This window comes from Mchenga conophoros, linkage group LG18 (genome assembly GCF_057382185.1).
Source record: "Mchenga conophoros isolate Kocher_MC1m ecotype Shallow Benthic linkage group LG18, M_conophoros_male_GT1.1, whole genome shotgun sequence".
NCBI lineage: Eukaryota > Metazoa > Chordata > Actinopteri > Cichliformes > Cichlidae > Mchenga > Mchenga conophoros.
The window spans coordinates 39,611,411-39,631,128 of NC_140543.1; the positions used below are offsets into that span (position 1 = coordinate 39,611,411).

At 39.2% G+C, this 19,718-nt stretch overlaps 2 protein-coding genes and 2 pseudogenes across 3 annotated transcripts; all 4 read right to left on the reverse strand.

The window, feature by feature from the left end:
* Positions 1–67: 67 nt before the first annotated feature.
* LOC146554595 (uncharacterized) lies at positions 68–2,643 on the reverse strand (annotated as a pseudogene).
* A 15-nt stretch (positions 2,644–2,658) lies between these two features.
* On the reverse strand, positions 2,659–5,283 carry LOC146554596 (parafibromin-like). The gene is made up of 5 exons (XM_085253237.1): positions 5,147–5,283; positions 4,514–4,619; positions 4,270–4,339; positions 4,089–4,151; positions 2,659–2,666 (listed from the first exon to the last, which is right to left on the reverse strand). Exons 1-5 carry the CDS (start codon positions 5,275–5,277, stop codon positions 2,659–2,661), a joined length of 378 nt encoding a protein of 125 aa, XP_085109363.1. The 5' UTR covers positions 5,278–5,283.
* A 1,555-nt stretch (positions 5,284–6,838) lies between these two features.
* On the reverse strand, positions 6,839–13,055 carry LOC146554597 (RNA-binding protein RO60-like; annotated as a pseudogene). Its single transcript, XR_014889582.1, has 9 exons — positions 12,953–13,055; positions 11,433–12,020; positions 10,975–11,195; positions 8,970–9,116; positions 8,739–8,877; positions 8,519–8,635; positions 8,132–8,248; positions 7,732–7,878; positions 6,839–7,445 (listed from the first exon to the last, which is right to left on the reverse strand). The product of XR_014889582.1 is annotated as an RNA-binding protein RO60-like (transcript).
* Positions 13,056–17,397: 4,342 nt separating this feature from the next.
* On the reverse strand, positions 17,398–19,550 carry LOC146554598 (uncharacterized). Its single transcript, XM_085253239.1, has 3 exons — positions 19,302–19,550; positions 18,274–18,411; positions 17,398–17,682 (listed from the first exon to the last, which is right to left on the reverse strand). The coding sequence occupies exons 1-3, from the start codon at positions 19,548–19,550 to the stop codon at positions 17,413–17,415; spliced, it is 657 nt and encodes a 218-aa protein (XP_085109365.1). The 3' UTR covers positions 17,398–17,412.
* Positions 19,551–19,718: the final 168 nt, after the last annotated feature.

Here is a 19,718-nt window from a genome sequence, read left to right on the forward strand (position 1 = left end):
TATTTCTTGTTTTTATACCTAAGATGAATTATTGTTGAATGAAGACATTTTTCAAACAAATGTAAAATGTGGGCAATTGTGTTTATTGGGTAAAGGAAAAGGCAGAAGGGGGGGAAAGGATAGAAAGAATGAAAGAGAGAGATGAGAGAAAACCCCAACAATCCCCTCTGAGCAAGCAGCAGGCGACAGTGGATAGGAAAAACTCCTTTTAAAGTGAAAGACACCTAAAGGAGAAACCTATGGCAGAACCAGGCTCAGGAGGGGGCAGTCAACTGCCGGGACTGGTCGGGGGGTGAGGGTGAAAAAAGAAAAAGGAGGGAGGGGAAGGGGGGAAATGAAGATGGAATAGAGGTGGAGGAAGACGAGGTTACATCAGGTGAGAAGCTGCAGTGCCCCTCCTCCAGAACCAGTGGAAGCGTTTTTTCTTCTTTTTCAGATACTCTTCCACCAGCACTTTTTTCTCAATGATGAGGGTTTTCAGCTCATCGATTGTTTCTGCGTTTTCTTTCTCAAGTTTGTTGCATCTTTTCACCATGTCTTCTAATTGTTCTTGTTTTTCTTTAAGCTTGTCTTTCAGTTCTTTAACTGTTGCCTCCTCTATTCGCTTTGCCTTGTGCACATCTGTGTGCATGTCTTCCAGCTGCTGGTTTCTCTTCTGGATTTCTTGAAGTCTACACTGCAGGTCTTTATGTGTTTTCTGTTGTTCTTGCTTTTGCGCCTGGATTTCAGTGTTTTTGTACTTCAAGGTCTTAGAAAGTTCCTCAAGTTCGGTATTTTTTCTCAGCATCTCATTGATGCTACTCTGCATCGCTGAGCATTGTTTTTCCAGCTTTTTCTTTTCTTCTTCCAGTACAGTTGATTTGTACTTTGTTTCGTTATACAATTCTTGGAGTGCTTGATTTTTCCTCTGGAGATGAAGTTTTTCTTCTTCCTGTTGTATTTTCTGTTGGTCTTTTTCTTGAAGAAGCTCTTTATTTCCGTGCACTTTTTTATCAAGCCTGATTTGGAGCGATCTGTGTTTTTCCTCCATCTCGTCAAGCTTGGAGTCCATTTCCTTCTGTTTCATTTCCATTTGCTTCTTGTCTTGAAGCAACTGTTGACTTTTGTGCAGAGTTTTGTCATGTTTCACCTGCAGCGCTTTGTATTTTTCCTCCATGGCTTGGAGTTTGCTCTGCAGGTCTCTCTGCTCTACGGGCTCTTGTTTCTTTTCTTGGAGGTTCTCCTTATTTCTCTCCAGAGCTTCATCAAGCATTACTCGCAAGCCTTCATTTTGTTTCTCAATGTTCCTCAGCTTGCAATCCATTTCTTCCTTTTTTATTTTCTGTTGGTCTATCTTGTGAAGAAACTCTTTATTTCTCTCCAGAGCTTCATCAAGCATCACTTGCAAGCCTTCATTCTGTTTCTTGATGTTCCTCAGCTTGCAATCCATTTCTTCCTTTTTTATTTTCTGTTGGTCTTTCTCGTGCAGAAACTCTTTATTTCTCTCCAGAGCTTCATCAAGCATCACTTGCAAGCCTTCATTTTGTTTCTCGATGTTCCTCAGCTTGCAATCCATTTCTTCTGATGTATTTTCTGTTGGTCTTTTTCTTGAAGCAGCTCTTTATTTTTGAGCAGTGTTTCCTCAAGAGTTAGTTGCAGCATTTTCAGTTTTTCCTCCAAGACTTCAAGCTGGGAGTCTGTTTCTTTCTCCAGCATTTCTTGTTGCTCTCTCTCTTGAATGAACTCTTTATTTCTGTGCACTGTTTTCTCAAGCTTGATTTGGAGCGATCTGTGCTTTTCCTCCATCTCGTCAAGCTTGGAGTCAATTTCCTTCTGTTTCATTTCCATTTGCTTCTTGTCTTGAAGCAACTGTTGACTTTTGTGCAGAGTTTTGTCATGTTTCACATGCAGAGCTTTGTATTTTTCCTCCATGGCTTGGAGTTTGCTCTGCATGTCTCTCTGCTGTGTGGACTGTTGCTTCTCTTCTTGGTGGATTTCCTTCAGTTTTTCCAGAGCTTCGTCAAGCTTCTCTTGGAGCTCCTGATTCTTCTTGACCATGTTTTCCTGTTTTATGCTCTCTTTTTTCTCCTTTTGGAGCAGATCTTTATTTTTTTCCAGAGCTCCATCAAGCTTTTCTTGGAGCTCCTGATTCTTCTTGAGCATTTTATCCCCTTTAATGCTCTCTTTTTTCTCATTTTGGAGCAGATCTTTAATTTTTTCTAGAGCTTCATCAAGCTTTTCTTGGAGCTCGTGATTCTTCTTATCTTGGAGAGCCCATTGTTTCTCCTCAATAATACCTTCCCTTTCCTGAAGCTGGTAGGATAATTTTTCTAATTCAGCGCTCTTTCTCTCATTTTCTTCTGTCAGGATCTTAATCTTTTCTCTGTTCATGAGATTTTCCTTCTCCATTTCTTCCAATCGCTTTTCCTCTAATTCCACCTGTTCATCCCAAGGAAGAGAGCTGATGTAAGGGTCTAGGGACTCATACCATGGAATAGAGCTGGGGTCAGCTTCTTGTCTTTCTTGCTCTTTCTGAGACATGTTGGAGTCTGTATACCGTGAGTACGAAAAGTATCCAGATGTTTGAAAATGCTTTACTGGTGAACGTTTGAATGCTGCTAACATAAGTGCTGCAAATAACGGACTGAAAGTTGTACCTCCTCACCCCTATTTATGGATTCAGAAGCCTGTGACATCACAATTCCATAAGCCAATGAGGTTGTCACATGACATTCTAGAATGAGGTCATGTTTTTGTATGAATTTTTTAAATAACATCAACATTCCGTAAGCCAATGAGGTTCTTACATGACTTTTGAATGAGGATAATTATTTTGTGTTAATCGACATAGCCTGCTGCAGCTCAGAGCTCGTGAGCTCAAACGATCCTCCAACCTCAGCCTCCCGGTAGCTTGGATTACAGGCACGCGCCACCGCACCCGGCGAGAAGCAGCTACGTTAACAGGGCTTTTAACTATGTCTGAGGTGACATCATGACACTAACCTGCTGCCCATCATTAGCAAAGTTGTAATGATGGGCAGCAAAGATGAGGAATGAATGGTGCACAATTGTTATATGCAAGTTTTTAGAAAGCTCGTGGTTAACCCAAGAGTATTTTGTCACAATATCAAGAAGAGTAAAGCTTCAATGTCAAGAATAGATAGGAATATAGGGAATTATATATTTTTATTTAAAGACAGGACTCACATGTTTTCATTTCTAGTCTTTAAAACCTGTCTCTATCAGGGACGTGCAGAGAGGTTTAAAGGGGCGGGTGCTCAAAGTTAAAAAGGGGCACATTGAACCATGCTGAATAACAACAACACACATTCATCAAGAATCTAATATGGGAAGGGCAGGGCTGTGTTGATCTGAGACTGTAGACATTAAAAAGTCCACAGGAGAGATGGTAGCTGATTAAACAAGTTTCATGAGATAATAACAAAATGCAAAGATTGGTGACAGCGCTTGGAACCATAAGGCAACGAAAAACTGTGACATAAACTCGGCTCTGCCTGTGAATCACTCTTTGCTTCTCTTCTTCCTTCCTTCCCATCATTTCATATATCACTCTCCACTTGCTGTCTATCTGAGAACAAGGCACAACTTGCTATTGCACAACTTGCTATTGCAATAAACTATAATCTAATTATCCACACCTAACAACTCTTGCACTTAATCTATAATAAAATGATGACAGCAAAATGTTATAGCCCTGCCTTTAGTAGCCTCATACAGCTCCTACTGTTTCCTCCTCCTCCTCATGTCCTTACCAGCCATGTCTGCACAATGTTATATCATGAGTAATATTTTTTTAAATCCAGCTAAATAAAACGTCCCTGCACACTTGTATGCTTGTGTGTTGTTGATGTGACGATTACCGGCAATAGAAATGTGAGTAAGGTACCGAATTCAGGTTTGCTCCCGCTTTATTTTTAAATACGCATACGGTACTTGTATGCGCCCTATAATCCAGTGCGCCTTATGTGTGTGTTAAATACAGTAAGGGCACACATAACTGAGACTGCGCCTTTTAGCACAGTGCGCCTTATGGTCGTGAAAATACGGTAGTAATTCCACATCATGTTGTAAAAATGCTGTAACTTTACCTTGTGTCCGGCTTTGCAGACCTATTTCTATGGGCGCACTTCTGTCGATGCTCGTTGACGTGGCTGCAAATGGACAAAAACAACATTTGAAGCAAATTTTCAGCGAACCAAAACCAGGAATGACAACACCTGTACTAGATGCCACAGAAAGCCCCCTCCTCAGCGCCCAAGCGCTACTTACAGCTCTCGCCATTAAGATATGTACGCAAGTCCTTTCGATCAGGTCGTCTGACAGCACGGATGTTCTCTGTCTATAAACAACACACAATCATAAAAGTCAACACTCTTTAAAGTTTACAAGATGCTGCATGTATGACAAAATGTGGGCTGGAATCAGGATTGTCCTCAAACAACACGTTGGTAAGCAATGAAGGATTGATACTGACAGATTCTGGGCTGTTTCATATGAACTCCAGAGCACTTACTGCAGCTCTTTGCACATAGGATCGATGCGGCAGGTGCACATTGTTGAGAAAGAACAAGATAGAGTCCAAGGTATAGTACTCTTTGGGCTGCCCCTCTTTACCAGTACTAAAGATCAAAAGAAGCAAAATACATTAAAAAGCATGCAGGCGTCCAGTTTTACAACTAACAAACTTTAAGTGAATTACTGCGTGATGCACACTTAAAGTGGTTTGATGTGAACCGCATTAAGGCTTGAATATAAAGCCAAAGTCACTTTATCAACCACTGTCAACGGTTCTCCTGCTAGCTAAAGCACTGCTCCTTGCAACTTCAGTTTCTGCGTCACATGCACAAAGTTTGGTTTTTGCACGGTGAAGAAAGACGTTTATAGTCATGACTGTAGGGGACTAAAAGAGAAAACAAACAAACACACAGGTGTTTCAACTCGACTCTCTGGATTTCTGACTCCGTGAAACAACTCTGAGCTACGTCCATGATTAATTAGCATTACACAGTACTACAAGTTTGGCTTTTCCTCTCTCGAGCTAAGTTTAAAGGACATACATTAGCTTTCATGAAAGCTAGTAAAATAGTCTATGGGAAAGACCTTCCTGTTGCACTAATAATTAAAGATTTTGTGTTTTATGACATACCCCGAGATTATGTAGTTGGTCTTGACATTCTTGGGCCAGGAGAACTCCCCAAATATAACTTCATCTCCTTTAGCAACAATCTCCTTTTTCTGGATGTTATACTGACGAAGAACACTCAACACATCCGCCATCTTCAGTTGTATGTGTGTAGAGCAGTGTGTTTGCGAGGCCCCTAGTTATCAACGTCGTGCGGCCTCTCTAGATGCCTGATCTTGACCCGCTTTAACCTCCTAGGACCTGTGGACGGCACATTTTGGGGTATTTAGACCAAAATATTCAATTTTGCTCTACAAGGGCCTGATATCCACTTACAAGGACATAATACTGCTACTGTTCTATCGAAATTTTAATGAATATCCTCATATGTGGCTCTTATTTTTGTTAAAAAAAAAAAAATCTGGTAATTCTTTGTTTTTACATTCATTGGGCCCCAATATGCCCAAATATGAAAGATGCATGTCGTGGAAGAGTTCGGGGTCTTAGGAGGTTAAACTGTAAACTTTACTTTGATCACAGTGATGTATCAGTTCAACAACTCAGGCAGTTATTGGTAAAATGAAAGCGCATTTCCAGAGCAGCAAGTTGTTTATTAGGAAGGGCTTTACATCGCCGCTACAGTAGGTACATGTTAAGCAGGACAGATACAACAGAATGGTTGTGAAACACTTGAGAACGACCAAATCTCATGTCCATCTCCTAAAACGCTGTGTCAACAGTCATGTTATAAATATTTTATATGTTGACCAAAAAGACTGTGGATGTTGCTTTAAAATTAAAAGATCAGCATGTTGGGACAAACATCCTTCACAGTTACATGGTCAGTGTGTATTTTTCTTTTAATTCTATGAAGACTAAATGACACCGTGATAAGCTTACTGAATATTCTCAGTAATTATTACTGTTGACTAAAACGAAAAGCACCACTGTAATCATTTGTTTACATTTCCTCAAAAATTAACAGGCCCTGTCTCTAAAACTCTCTAAGCTGTGCACGTTTATTCTGTGTCTGGAGAAATATAAAACGTTTTTTAAATTGACCATTACAGGTTTTATAAAAGTACATTCAAATAATTTTCACAATAATTCATTCATATCAAGTTTTCTGGAAAGGTAGCAGTTTTCAGAACGAACAATGTCACATTAAAGATAAGGTAACGGGTATCAGAGAGCTATGATTGGTCCTTTCCAGATACTTTATTACAGTAAAATGTAAATTCTGATGCATAGAATTTAGACTGAAACACAAACTTTTCAAAAAAAAAAACAAAACAAAAAAAAAAAAAAACCCCAAACATTGGCATTAGTGTGTTGTTAAAACTGAATCCAAATTTACTTTCTAAAAAGTGTCACCACATTTCTTTTAAAGTATAACCTCACGAGAAGAAAACAGAAAACTCAGCTTTAAAACAATAAACTGGGCTTAGGGTCAAACAAATGTTAGAACAACTAAAATTTGTGGCTAAGCTAAAGCAAAGACTGTGTAAAAGGAATCCAAGATGTTAATACTTGAAAAACACTTTTCTGATCTAAGAAATCTGTGAAATTAACAGAATAAAAAGCAACTCCAAGTTTTACCATTGACTTTGTGTGCTTTGTGTCAGGTTTCTCTTTCATTGATGTTAAGTATCTCTACATCAAACCTGCTAACTGCATGTTGCTGCATGCATGTTGAAAACTACAGGTAATCCCCCGAAGTAAACCTACATCTGCAAACACCCTATGACTGACTCTTGCAGTGTTCCCCTTAACCTGCCAACCTCTTGCTACAAATGTTGAATTGGTTCATTTTTCCCCCACTTAAATCACGATCCATCAAAATCCACCAAAGTACTGAACAGCTGATCATATAGAGACTCTTAAAAACATGATATGCAAACACATACCATGTCTTAATCACTTCCTATTCAATTTTCACAAAATATAGATGCATTTTACATTTCCAAAGTGTTGTCCAGCCTGCTGGACACTTTGTCGACTGAATGGTGAGCAAGAGAAAACAAAGAAAAACTGGAATTGAAATTGTCAGCATCTTTTGGATTAGTGCTGTTTTGGGACACTCTACATGCTAAATGAGCCTCATTGGTCCACTCTTTGCCTTCATATTCTACACTCATTACATTTCTCAAGAAAAGTCCCAGAAATCTTATCAGATCAGATCTTGGGCCAAATTACGAATGACACTAAAAGCTCCAAGGTCGAAGCCAGAGATGGTCAGCAAACCCCGGTCTTCTGTGTCTGGGATGGCAATTCCAATGTTAGTCAGGATACACATCACCAGCTTCGAATTAGCTCCTGATGTCTGTTGAGAATATACACAAACCATGTTTATTGTAAAAATGTTACATTTGTCATCGTCACTTAGTACATATTTTAAGTAACCTTTTAGATAAAGGAGTTTAAAGGAGAACTTTTAATGCTGTAAAATTAACTGTGCCCTATCAGCCATCTATGGAACAATGGGAATAAAAATAGCACAACAACCCCATCCCGTTAATCTTTGCTTGGTATTGTATATGTTCAAAAACAATCTTTACCACACAAGGCCATTATTTAATTCAACCCCAGATGTGAAAAAACAAACATACTTCTCTGTGCTTCTTCAGAGACTCCACCAGGCTGGCAGTAAGCGTCCACAGTGGGTTGTTGCTCAAAGTGACGAACACATCTACAGCTTTCCCGTTCTCCGTGGCCCATTGAATGGGAACGGTGCAGTCTCTGCTCTCACTCTGGAACTGCAACATAAAGGCACTACCTGATGGCTGTGCACCCCTTTCTCTCGTGCTCTATGTGAGAGGACAATAAACAGGTGGTAGTTGAGCTAACCAGCACTGCTTTGCAGTACTTTGATGTGAAGGTGGAAGAAGAAGAAGAAAAAAAATGCCTCTAGTTGCTCGTCTGCAACAAATATTGTATTGTATATTCCTGAAAGGAACTGTTCAGTCGCTCGTATTATCTCGTCACCTTTAATGTTCTGTAAAGCCTTACCTTAACCAGTTCATCGGTTGCTTCTTTGAGAGTCATATCAGCAGAAATAGAGAATGGTACCATAGCCTCTTCAGAGTAGACAAGCACATGTGTGTCAGCCTCCGTCCTTGCAAAAATCTGTGTCAAAGCCAAGGTCAAAAGAAAGCCATTTAGTTACCCTGACTAAAATGCCTTTATCCTGCATGCACATTCACACACAGTACACCACTGTTAGGGCCTATGCGCTAACATACTGAGAAAGGAATTTTCAGGGAATTCACAGTATGCGTCAACAGTCCCATGCCATCACCCAGGATCTCTCTAAAGATGGGGCAGCCTGAGCCCTGTTTGAAGATGCAGCTGTTCCAACTAACCAGATAGCATCATCTGGCTGTAGTACAGTCTTACCATGGCAATAGCGGCTGCAGCAGCAGCAGTGCTGATCGACGTTCCTGGGACAATGCTGCTCGGTGACCCGCTCATATCTACTGCCACAACAAAGCATTTACCCACAGGCTCCACATTCTGAGGGACAGAGTTACAGCAGAACAGGACATTCACGTTAAAGAACTGCTGCTGACATCTTCTGCAACAACTGGAGAAAGTTTTGAAAATTACAACAACATACCATAAAGCTCTTGTAAAAGGCAGAGTCCATAGCTTTAAGGATGTTGCGGTCCTGCTTCCCATTTCGGTTTACCCTGATAGCCATGGCCTTTTTTGTAGTTTTCTGTAGCCAAAAGTATACTGAAAGGGTGGATCTTTGCCTGGTGATTTTAGGAGACATTTAATTCCTAAATATTGAACTCTGCATAATTAAAAACAAAATAACATTTCTGGTAGAAGTTGTGAGCCTTACCTGTTTTAGTGCCGTCTCACTTTGAATTCTGTCACATAAAAACTGTGTTTCTGAGCTTCCCGGTTCAAGAACTTTGCCAGATGTCAGCCTACCTAACATCTTTACCACCGAATGGAGAGGCATTTCCTTCAACAAAGCGCTCCATACCTGCAGAAAACAACCACCACACATCCTGTTAGATGTAGAAAAATACATTCCCACATTCTTTACATTAGGCTTCAGTCTACCTGAACATTGCAGTTTTACAGATAAGAAATGTTTTGATTTTTTCCCCCTCCAGGGAACACTTTTCCGCAGTGAGCAGGAACTTACAAGGGGCTCACCCCAACCGCCAAAAACTGGAAAAAAAAAAAAAGTCCTAGCAGTTCAGGACGTGAGATAGTAAAGATCATTTATGATATTTGGTGTTTAGGTAGTAAACAAGAAAGCAGTTACTTTTTAAACCAGGGATGTTTAACTTATTTTATATCAGGGGCCAGATAAACAGAACTTTAATCCTAAGTGGGCCAGACCTAGGAAAGTCCCCTTTCTGTCAGTGTAACTACGTGTAGCTGCACATTTAATCCCTCCAATATTTCAATATAAATAAAGAGGTGCAATTTCAACAGGGCATCTCAGTTTTACTACATGATAAAGAAATTCTGGTAGCTCATTTACCAGACTGTCCTGTAATTATAAAGCAGAAAGTTTTGTTGTTTTATTTATTTTACTGTGGACACACTGTAAAAAACAGGAATTCTTTTATCAGTACTGAAAACCCAAAAAGAAAAAAGGAACTTTTCTGTTCATTTAATAATCTAATGTAGTGTGTAAGACTGTGAGTAGGAGGGCTTCATCAGCAGGACAAGCTGTAAAATTTATGAAAATACAGGTGGAAGTCCAGTGGGTCAAAGACATCCAGTGGGCCGGATTGGACTTTTTGCCAGGCTCTTCCAGGGTCTCGAGCCTCATGTTTGACACCCCTGTTCTAAATGCTCTGTTTGAATTAAAGATGCAATTTTCTTATTTTTTTTAGTGTGAACTGCTGAGGTAGATTTTGCTGATTACAAGCTTCTGAGAACTGAAAAAATAAACTTTTCTATCATTTGTGCTGCTACTGGACTGGTTCTTATATAGCGCTTTTCTACTCATCTGAGCACTCAAAGCGCTTTACAACAACTTGTGCATTCACCCATTCACACACATTCGCACAAGCACATCTTTCTAAGTGTTTTATAGCTAACATTCACACACATTCATACTCTGATGGATGCATCGGAGAGCAATTTTGGGTTAGTATCTTGCCCAAGGATATTTGGCATATAGACTAGGGGAAGCCAGGAATCGAACCACCAACCTTCTGATCAGTGACCTGCTCTACAGCCACCACTGGAAGGAGGTACAGATTAAAAACTAAACTGAAAATAAATTGCTGTACACCCCCTTTACATGGCATATTTTACTTTACCAAACAACAGCAGGTACAATATATTTATTTAACAAAACTATACGAGTTGCTTTCATTACTACCCAGTTTGTTTTGAACTTCACAAGCCCTATCTGTTTTTCACTTGCCTTCATAATTTTCTCATAATCATTTTTAAGCTTTGATTGCTCATACAGACGCTGCTAGCTTGTACCTTCTCTGAGTTCTGTATTCCTTTAGCCACTTTGCCTTTTCTAGCTTCGTATGTTCAGCTGGGTGAAAGTGATTTAAGTGATTAGATTTGTTGTTAAACATTTTTGTGGTCATCTCCCCGTGGTTTTCTGCGTTGGACACTGGTCTAGTCACTCAGTGTGAGCAGTTTCCCCACTTGTCAAACTGTGGTTATGAGTGTGCGCTGCTTTACGTGTTCTCAGCCCAGTCAGTCACCAGTTTGGGCTGAGAACACTGAAAATCTTCTTATTTCGTGTGCATTTCTAATTTTAATAAGATCCCAAGTGTAAAAACTGATTCATCTCATCAATTATCACTACGGTCTATGTTATAAACAACAACCAGGTTAAAATGATTTAACAGACTCGCCTGTTTAAACTTCAGATGCTCGGTCAGCAGCTGTTCCCTCTCAAGCTTGTGTTCCTCTATTAAAGTGACGACCTCAGTTTCATCCCGACTGTGCTTTACCTTTTCCACCACTTCAAGATATGAAAGCACCCTGATAACCTCTTCGGCGTTCTCTTTGTTTTCATGAGCAACCTGGACCTCTTTCCACCCCTTTGTTACATATTTGCTGATCAAGGCAATAGCTGAAAACACAAAGAGATGGGCGTTGCATGTTAGCACTGACTAAAGTGAAACAAAATAAAAACTTACACTGTACTGATTAAAATTCAGCATGGGAGTTTATAAATATGCACATATATGCTCAGAAAAGAGAACATCCAATAAAACCCCAAAGAAGAAAGTTGGATAACTGCAGACGTTTATTCAACTGATTACTAATAACATTTTGCAGGCTAAATGACGTGGGTCTCTATACTTACCATCTCTAGCTGGTTTAGTGTGGGAGAGTCTGAGCAGATCCTGGTGTGACCAGCCCTCTCTCTGCTTACATTTGGTCACTGCAGCAGCTAGACTCATGGCATCTTGCTCATTGTACCAGTCAGACAGTGCTCTCCTCAGGGCACGCCCCCATATCCCACATTTCATGTGCTCTTTTAATTCCTTCTTGTACTTGATGAAAGAAAACAGATGGGCAGCTCACGACAAACATCCTTCAGGGCTTTGAACGCTGCCTGTTTGGTGTTCACATCTGGGTTTTGGGAGCACAAAGCCAAGGCAAAAATGGAGGGCTCTAGTCTGACAGCTTGCCCATCCTGAGCGAACCTTTTTATTTCCTCCAACACCTCAGTGCCTTGTTTCTCCTGCAGCATGGACTGCAGGGCTCCAGTCTTCTCCACGCTGATGTGACCATTCTCTCTGGTACTGTACAAGGCTCCCTCTGAGCCATAGCAGAGGAAGCGACAAAGCTTGGCCTTGTCACTGATCTCCCATGAACCACCACCTGTTGAGTTCAGGGTATGGTTGCTAGTGGTACTTCCTGATAGCTCCATTGAAACACTTGAGGTGTCCTGAAACAGATTGTAGTAAAATGAAGCAATTGTAAACTTTATAATGAAATGGCACTGTAATTTGATTGTGGTATTTTATCTTATAGTATAGTGGAAATGAAATAAAAGCTAACTACCAACACTAATGGGACGTAAAGCGTCCCCAGTGTTAATCAAACCATGGTTCGGATTTGACAGGATTACGCAAGTGTTAATAAACCACCCAGCGTTTGCTAAGGTGGCGCTTAGCACACCTTACTTTGAACATATATTATCCAGCTACGTTGTTAAAATGCACATTAAAATGTTTGAGTCCCTGCAACAGCCTCTCGAGTTCAAGGCCAGCCAGCAAGCATGAAAATGTTAACTTCGCAAGCAAACATGACTTACTCATTGCCTCAGAGCGCTGTCAGAAATAGCTTAAAGCCGATTACAGAAGACGATCATACGCATAAGACAGAGAAGACACGCTGGTCTGTTAACAGGAGATGGTACGAGAAGTTACCTGCACGTCATTTTAAGTTAGCTGCGGAATGAGCTAGTCCAGCCTTAGCTAACACTCCCGGTAGAGATTCGTTTGCTAAGTTAACTAGTTAAGCTAGCAAAGGAGGGCGGTCTGGGCAAGGTGAATTAAGTTACGCGGTTTTAATCATTTAACAATAAAGTTAGGAATATGACCAATCATGTAGCAACTCATAGCCAGACCAAGTCTCCTCGGTTTCCCCAGCCGTGACTTGGCTGCATAGTAATGATATTAATGTTAGCCGTCAGCACAAAACTATCAACTCCCCAATCTGAGCTCCGCTCTGGCTGGGACACCGGAAAGCACTTTGATACAGCTAGTCCAGGATGAGCAGCTTGCTACTAACATACGCTAACCCTAACAAAACTGTGTTGGTTTTACTCATATACTGTTTGCGAGTTGAAATAACATGACATAGATATCCACTTACCATCAGGTATGTACACAGTGCTCAAGTTTTTTGGGTTGTTGTTGGGTTTTTTTTAATGTAGCTAGATGTGGAAAGGCCTCCCCGCTGACCGTCAATGAGATAACAGGGCGGTGCCGCGGTGGATGCCGGGATATGGAGTAAAATCACACAGGCACGTTCACCCAGGGTCCTCTCGCTTTCTCTCCGTACGTTCACATTCACTTTTTTTAGTGGTTCACAATCCACTGAAAAAGACTTGAGCCTCCTTTCTTTTTTCTATATTTTGCCAGTAAAACGGAAAATAAGTGCAGTGATTTATTGAAACATGCGCAAACATAGGTGGGAATACACATGTACAGTAAAAGGCAAAAACTATTCTATTGAGCTTCAAAGTCAATATTTGGTATGACCATCTTTATTTTTCAGGCACAGCCTGAACTCTGTTTTACAAGCTTGTAATTTTTTCTTTAATGTCTTTAGGAATAGTTCTCCAGGCTCCAGGTTCCAGCCACAAACTGTGACATACACCATGGTTATTGGATGGGTATAAAAACTGTTGTACCTTTCTTCTAACCTCCTCCGTACATACTTACATTGATTTAAATCAAAAACTTTTGAATCATCAATCCATAAGACCTGTTTCAACAGATTTTAAGCCCAGCGTTCTCATGAAATTTGACATAGCTCAGCCTTTTCTCCTTGTTTCAAATCTTCTTTCAGGCTGTTAGGAATGTTTATGGCAATTTTAATAGTTTCAGGTAGAATAAATGGGAACAAAGGGCTGTCCTTGTCACTCCTGTTCATAATTTTTATGGACAGAATTTCTAGGCATAGCCAGATGGCAGAAAGCCTCCACTTTGTTGGCCTCAGAATAGCTTTCTGCTTTTTGCAGATGATGTGGTTCCATTGACTTCATCAGGTGGTGGCCTCCAGCTCACACTAGAGAGGTTTGCAGCCTAATGTGAAGCAGCAGGAACGAGAATCAGCACCTCCAAGCCTGAGGCCAAAAGAGTGGAGTGCTATGTGTCTATGTCTATGTCATGAGGAATAAATCATACATTTGGATGATTTTGATTTCTATCAGATGAGAAGAATGCTATTAAAACATATAGCCAATCTTCCAGATAGATTTACCATCACATATTTTCACTTTCAAAAAACAAACACACTTTCATCCATCAATTCCAAACTGACCTTCAATGTATCCAAAAGGGCCACAGAAACGGGACACTTTTCCAACTTTCCAAACTTGTTCTATCCTAGGCTTAAGGCATTTTCTTTCCTTCCCATTGTCTCTTGGTAACATTTCTGTAAATCCGATACCTTTCACCCTGCAGATATTTCTTTTTTTAAATTTATATTTCACCTGTTTGTGAGTGACAGAAACGATGACATGTTTTTGCTTTTCGTGCACCTTCCCTCCCATTCCCTGCACATCTACTGCTAATATATATTGTTAATATAAATATATTAATAGTATATTGTTTATATTTTAAAATGTTATATTTTTTCTGTAATACTAATCTGTATATGGAGAAGGTGTTTGACTGTCTGTTAATAATCTAGTATCTCATCAATTATCTACTAACAAATTTAGTAACAATCTAGTAACCAAATTATATATTAAAAACCTGACTAGTTTCCCAGCGGGTGGCAAAAATGTACTTGTTTTTCACTTTTATATTTAGTTTGTACAAAGCAAGAAATTCTAATGAAAATGTAGCATTTTTCTAACAGCCCAGTGTCAAGAAGTACCTTTGCCAGGATTCAGTGTATTTTGTATGGTGGAGTACATTCTGCAAACCCCATCAGTGTTCATCACGGCCATTTCCATCTTTTTCACAAGATCCACTACCTTCTGTTCTTCAGCATTGTTCTCCTTAACATCATACCTACCAACACCTCCTCTTCACCTCTGTTTTCTTCACCTCCAAAACACAAGTTTTTCCTTCAAGATGACACCTGCTCTATCTCTCTTCCTAGCGACAGCGGACTAGAGCATTAGTAGCGCCTGGCTTTGCTCCCCTTTCACCTGGTCTCTACCTCTCCTTACATCCTTGCCTTTCCGTCTTTCTTGATGCCTCTGAACATGCCTTTCAACAGCATCAGAGGTTGTTGGTGTTGTCCACAGATCTGACTAATCCGTTATCGAAATGTTCTTCTCGATGATCTACATGTTTGACTTACTTAAGATATCACACAGGACACGCTTCCTGACACACTCTCACTTGGGACTATGACCTTCCTGCAGTTTGGCAATTCTTCTCTGACCTCTAGCTCAAGCTGTTTTTACCCAGTGAACTCCTGCTTACTGGATATTTATATAGATATTGTGACAAAAAAGAGCTCAGTAACTTCCCACTTACAAATTAGACTGATTAGAATGTTGGGACATTTAAAGGAACTCAATATACATAGTTAAAAGCATATTTACTAGTGACAACATCTAAAATCTTCAAAATCTGAGAAGTAAAATTGCACAAATATCAAACCTTTTTACAATTTTCTGCTCTAAGCTTGCATTTCATTTAAACGTACATAATTTCATCTTAAACAATTTTTACACTTTAGATTTTCTCTCCCCTCATGCAAGAACAACAAGCATCAAAGAAACACTTTTGCAGCAAAAAGTACAAACAATAATTTCTGGAGATGCTTTTTTTCACACTTCAAAAAGAGTAAAGCAAAGGAACACATTATTTATAAAATTAGCATGAATCAAAGTGCAATATTATAAATGATGGGGAGTTTTTTTCATTTTTAATGCATTTAAATTGTGAAAATGAGAAATGAGAAAAAAGGAGCAGGTCAACTAGATATATACATATTTGGTAAAAATGTGTGATCGTGTGCAATTAAGAGCTATTATAGACAGAGATGGGCAGTGTTGGAATTTAAAAATATAATCGGCTTATCTGCTATTATATTTTTTCTGGATAAGAGAGGCCCAACTCTTAGTACAGTTTGTGCCGACAGGACTGACAGGAATTACATGCTTTTGCAGAAGCCTGCTTTTGCAGCTAGAATGAAGTGAAAGTGAAACCAACTAGGCTGTTTGATTGAAACTTAAAGTGTGGTATGATGTAGAGAGCAAGTATATAAATGACTAGGCTTCCTGTTTTGTGCTTCAGACCTGAGCTTGTGTGTCCGTGTGTTCAGGTCTCCATATCCAGGATATGTTAATTAAAGATCATTTTTAAAGTAAAAGGACCACTTTTGAGCCGTGTCTTTCTTGGCCCTAAGAATTCAAAGAACTGGAATTAACAGCAGTAATGTGTTACTGTAATCCGATTACTTTTTTCAAGTAATGAGTAATATAAGGGATTACTATCGCAAAAAAAGTAAATAGATTACTGTTACTTTCCAGTAAGCACGCCGCTTTACTGCGTTACTAAACCGTGATTTTGTTTGTGAGAGTGTCTCATGACAATGACATAAGCACGTGCGACACCTGTGGCAGCAACAGACTTGTGTAGATCAACAATGGATAGTATGGAGTGCAGGACAGAGTACGACTATGCAGCATTTAAAGCTTGGACGTACTTACATTACTTTAGTCGGTAAAAAGTGACTAAAATATGAGCATCCGCTGTACACTCTGCGTGGGAAGAAAATGTCTTTCTACAGCGAAAAATTTAACTTGAAATCTGAGCAAGCACCGAGCACGCTGCCACAGGAATGTGAAATTCACAGAGAAACCCCCGGATACCCCCACTGACATGACTACTGTGGCACCGGGCAAACCTCCACCCGCCCCACTCCTGCTTAACAGGTGAAAATAGATTTAAGAACGACAGGACTTAGTGACTCTGAGCGTTGATTCTATTTATTTTTTGCCGTGTTTTACTTGCATCTATTGAAAGAGTGAGTGTAAACACAAAAAATTATTTTATTTTATATGTGGGAATATGCAGAAAATAGGTTTAAATGTTAAACAAATTTCTTCAAGTCAAAGACTGTTGAATATAATTTCATTTTTGCTTAATGCAATGTGCATAAAATTAAAAGATTAAAACTGATAAAACAAGTTTTTAAAAGATTCAATTTTATTTGATGGATTATGCAGAAAAAGTAGAATTGGGCTGAAAGGTCTGTTGCTTTATTATTTATTCAGGTTGTGTATCATGGATTACTTTTATGGAGTATTAATCAGTAATTAGTTACTAATTACTTTTTTCAAGTAACTTGACTAACACTGGTAATAGATCTCATCAAGGAATTACAAATCATCCACCAGTTCTTCAGAGCTCATAAGAACAAAGAAGGATTGAACGTCTACCTGAATTTCTTAGTGAGAACAGTTTTGTGAGCATAATAATAACCCCTTAACTTCACTTCTCTTTCCACAAACATTTTTATGCATGCGGGTAAATAAAAATTTTTAGGGTTTACTACACATTACATTGCAGCACAGAGCATTACTAGAGTCTGCTTTAGTTTTATTTGGCTTTTCTGCGACCTCTAGTGACCGTTTTGGTCTTTTAGAACTCTTTCAACAGAAGGCCATAGGGACGAATGGCACGCGCCACCATCTTTTCCTCTTCTTCTTTTGATACTCTATCATTGATGGGAACCAGCCAGTACTTATCATTGTGGTGTTTCTCTCTGTATCTGGGGTTGATCCGATTCTGCAGAATCACTTTGTACGTCTTGCCGTTTTTTTTGCACTTGAAATCTTTACAGTATTTGAGGGCCACTTCGATGTCAGGTGTAGAATAAACCCCTCTACCATAGACGTCACGGTGACCTGGCTGTTAAATAAAGTGAGAGGAATTAGAAATTAATTTAGAGATTTAGATAATTTAGAGAATGTTACAGTTTATTTACTTTGACCTGAATAAGATAAACTTTAAGTCATTTTTAACCATTTTATTTATTTATTTAGTTAAAGATGTACAATAACTAACAGTAGATCACGTTTCTATTCTACAGCATAGGGAATGAGCACATCACAGTCTTTGTTAACACGTATTGTGTTTTTCTGTTATGTTCTGCTTCTACTGAAGATGAAATCTATTGAAATTTCAGTAGATACTGATCAGGGGCTGAGGGAAAGAGAAGCAGAGAAAGACCAACAAACAACAAGAGGACAAAAACACAGACAGACAGAAGATAAACATTCATGAAATATTTTAAGATATTGTGTCAAATAACTATACAGCAATTGGAGTGGAGATGAAATGCTCATTGCATCATGGGAAGTCATCATGGAGATGATGGAGACACAGACTTCCTGACAGAGGAGGCTTACTAGGCATGTAAAAAAGTATTGCCATATTAAAGCATCGTATCATATTTTCACTGGTTAAAATACTGCAGTACCAGAGATGATGTAATCAAACCTTGAAACGTCCTTTGATGATGTCACAAGCAGAGTCATAAGATGTCCCATGGTAGGACACAGGCCACTCCCCTGACACTGACCGAGTGCGATAGCCTGCTGTGCCGAGCCATTCATTTCCATCATACTTATCCAGGACCTGTGATCAAATGTTTTCATGCAAGAAAATCTGTTATGATGTTATAACAGATGATAGCTTCATAGAGTTACGTAAGCTGAGGGGCACAACTCATAGCAGAACACAGTCAAAAAAAACAACAACAACAAAAAAACTATCGCTTTTGATAGGTCAAAGAGCCAAAAGTTATCTCTTTATCTGTAGTTATTTCTGCATCTGTTTGTTTGTTTTGTATCTAGAGGCTGGAATGGATGGGGCAGTGGGACATAAGAGCAGAGGATGCTATCTAGAGGGCGCAGCTCGAGTACGAAGACACAGTCTGTCGGTCTGAGGTCATCAAAACTGCTTTTGTTTGTTTCAGACAGTCCATAGATTATCTTTGCAAAAGTTAAACACGTGTTTTACACACAAATTTTAAAAAGTCAAATAAAAGTAAAAGTAAAATTATTATTGTCATTATTCTGATTTCCCGTGAAATATAATATAAATTCTTTTGACAATCTATTGAAGTCACAGCCCTCCTTCCACTGTATCTACCAAGAGAAAAAAGTCTGCATTTTATTTGTTCATCACAGCCGCTAGTTGAAAGTTTCTAATAAAGCCAGCAACAGAAAACAAAACCAACTCTATATTTTGATATCAATGTCATTGTAATGCTTCTAAATGATCTATTAATAACATTGTGAACCATCTTTTGATTTTATTCTACTATATATTTCATATACTATATGCTTCATTTCATTATACACTTCATTTTTTATAAGTAACTTTTACGGTGGTATCATTGAATTCATAATGCGTCTTTTTCAGTGAGTATCAGTATCATCCAGTGCTTGATAGTGTTTAAGGACCAGTTATAGCAGTTTAAATGCTGAACATGAATAACATGGCTGCTTCAAAGGGATACTTACCTTGATAGCAAAACGCTGCCAACCATAGGGACGCCAGTACTCTTCGTCACCTCTGTAAAAGGTATCTGTGTCTTTCATTCCAGTAAAGTCGTAGTGAAATCTGGGGTCAAAGAATTCTTCCTCGTTGATGATGAAACGCCTTCCATTTCTTTCCTCTATTTCAAATTTTGATACATGTTTATTTGCTGGAAAACCTTTAATACCTATATTCCCGGGCAATCCAGAAGACACGTGCCCATCAATCCTCATCAAACTGCTTTGTGACACCGAGCTGTAAGCATAAAGTTCCAAAGCAGATCAGCTGTCTTTTCATGTCATCGACTTAAATATATTTTAAATCAGATTATGCATGGCTTATAGGTCATGCTGTTTTACAAAAGTTAATGAGTTATGTCTCAGAAGTCTGAACAATCTGAA

Bases quoted from the DNA above. Each gene is read 5' to 3' on its own strand.
- LOC146554596 (XM_085253237.1), bottom strand. From the start codon at position 5,277: ATGGCGGATGTGTTGAGTGTTCTTCGTCAGTATAACATCCAGAAAAAG. The intron at 4,620-5,146 runs GTATGTCATAAA...TTTGATCTTTAG, and splicing joins ACCAACTACATAATCTCGGG to TACTGGTAAAGAGGGGCAGC. The intron at 4,152-4,269 runs GTAAGTAGCGCT...GTCCATTTGCAG, and splicing joins ATATCTTAATGGCGAGAGCT to CCACGTCAACGAGCATCGAC.
- LOC146554598 (XM_085253239.1), bottom strand. From the start codon at position 19,550: ATGAGGATTGATGGGCACGTGTCTTCTGGATTGCCCGGGAATATAGGT. The intron at 18,412-19,301 runs GTAAGTATCCCT...ATTTGATCACAG, and splicing joins GGCAGCGTTTTGCTATCAAG to GTCCTGGATAAGTATGATGG. The intron at 17,683-18,273 runs GTTTGATTACAT...TTTATTTAACAG, and splicing joins TCATCAAAGGACGTTTCAAG to CCAGGTCACCGTGACGTCTA.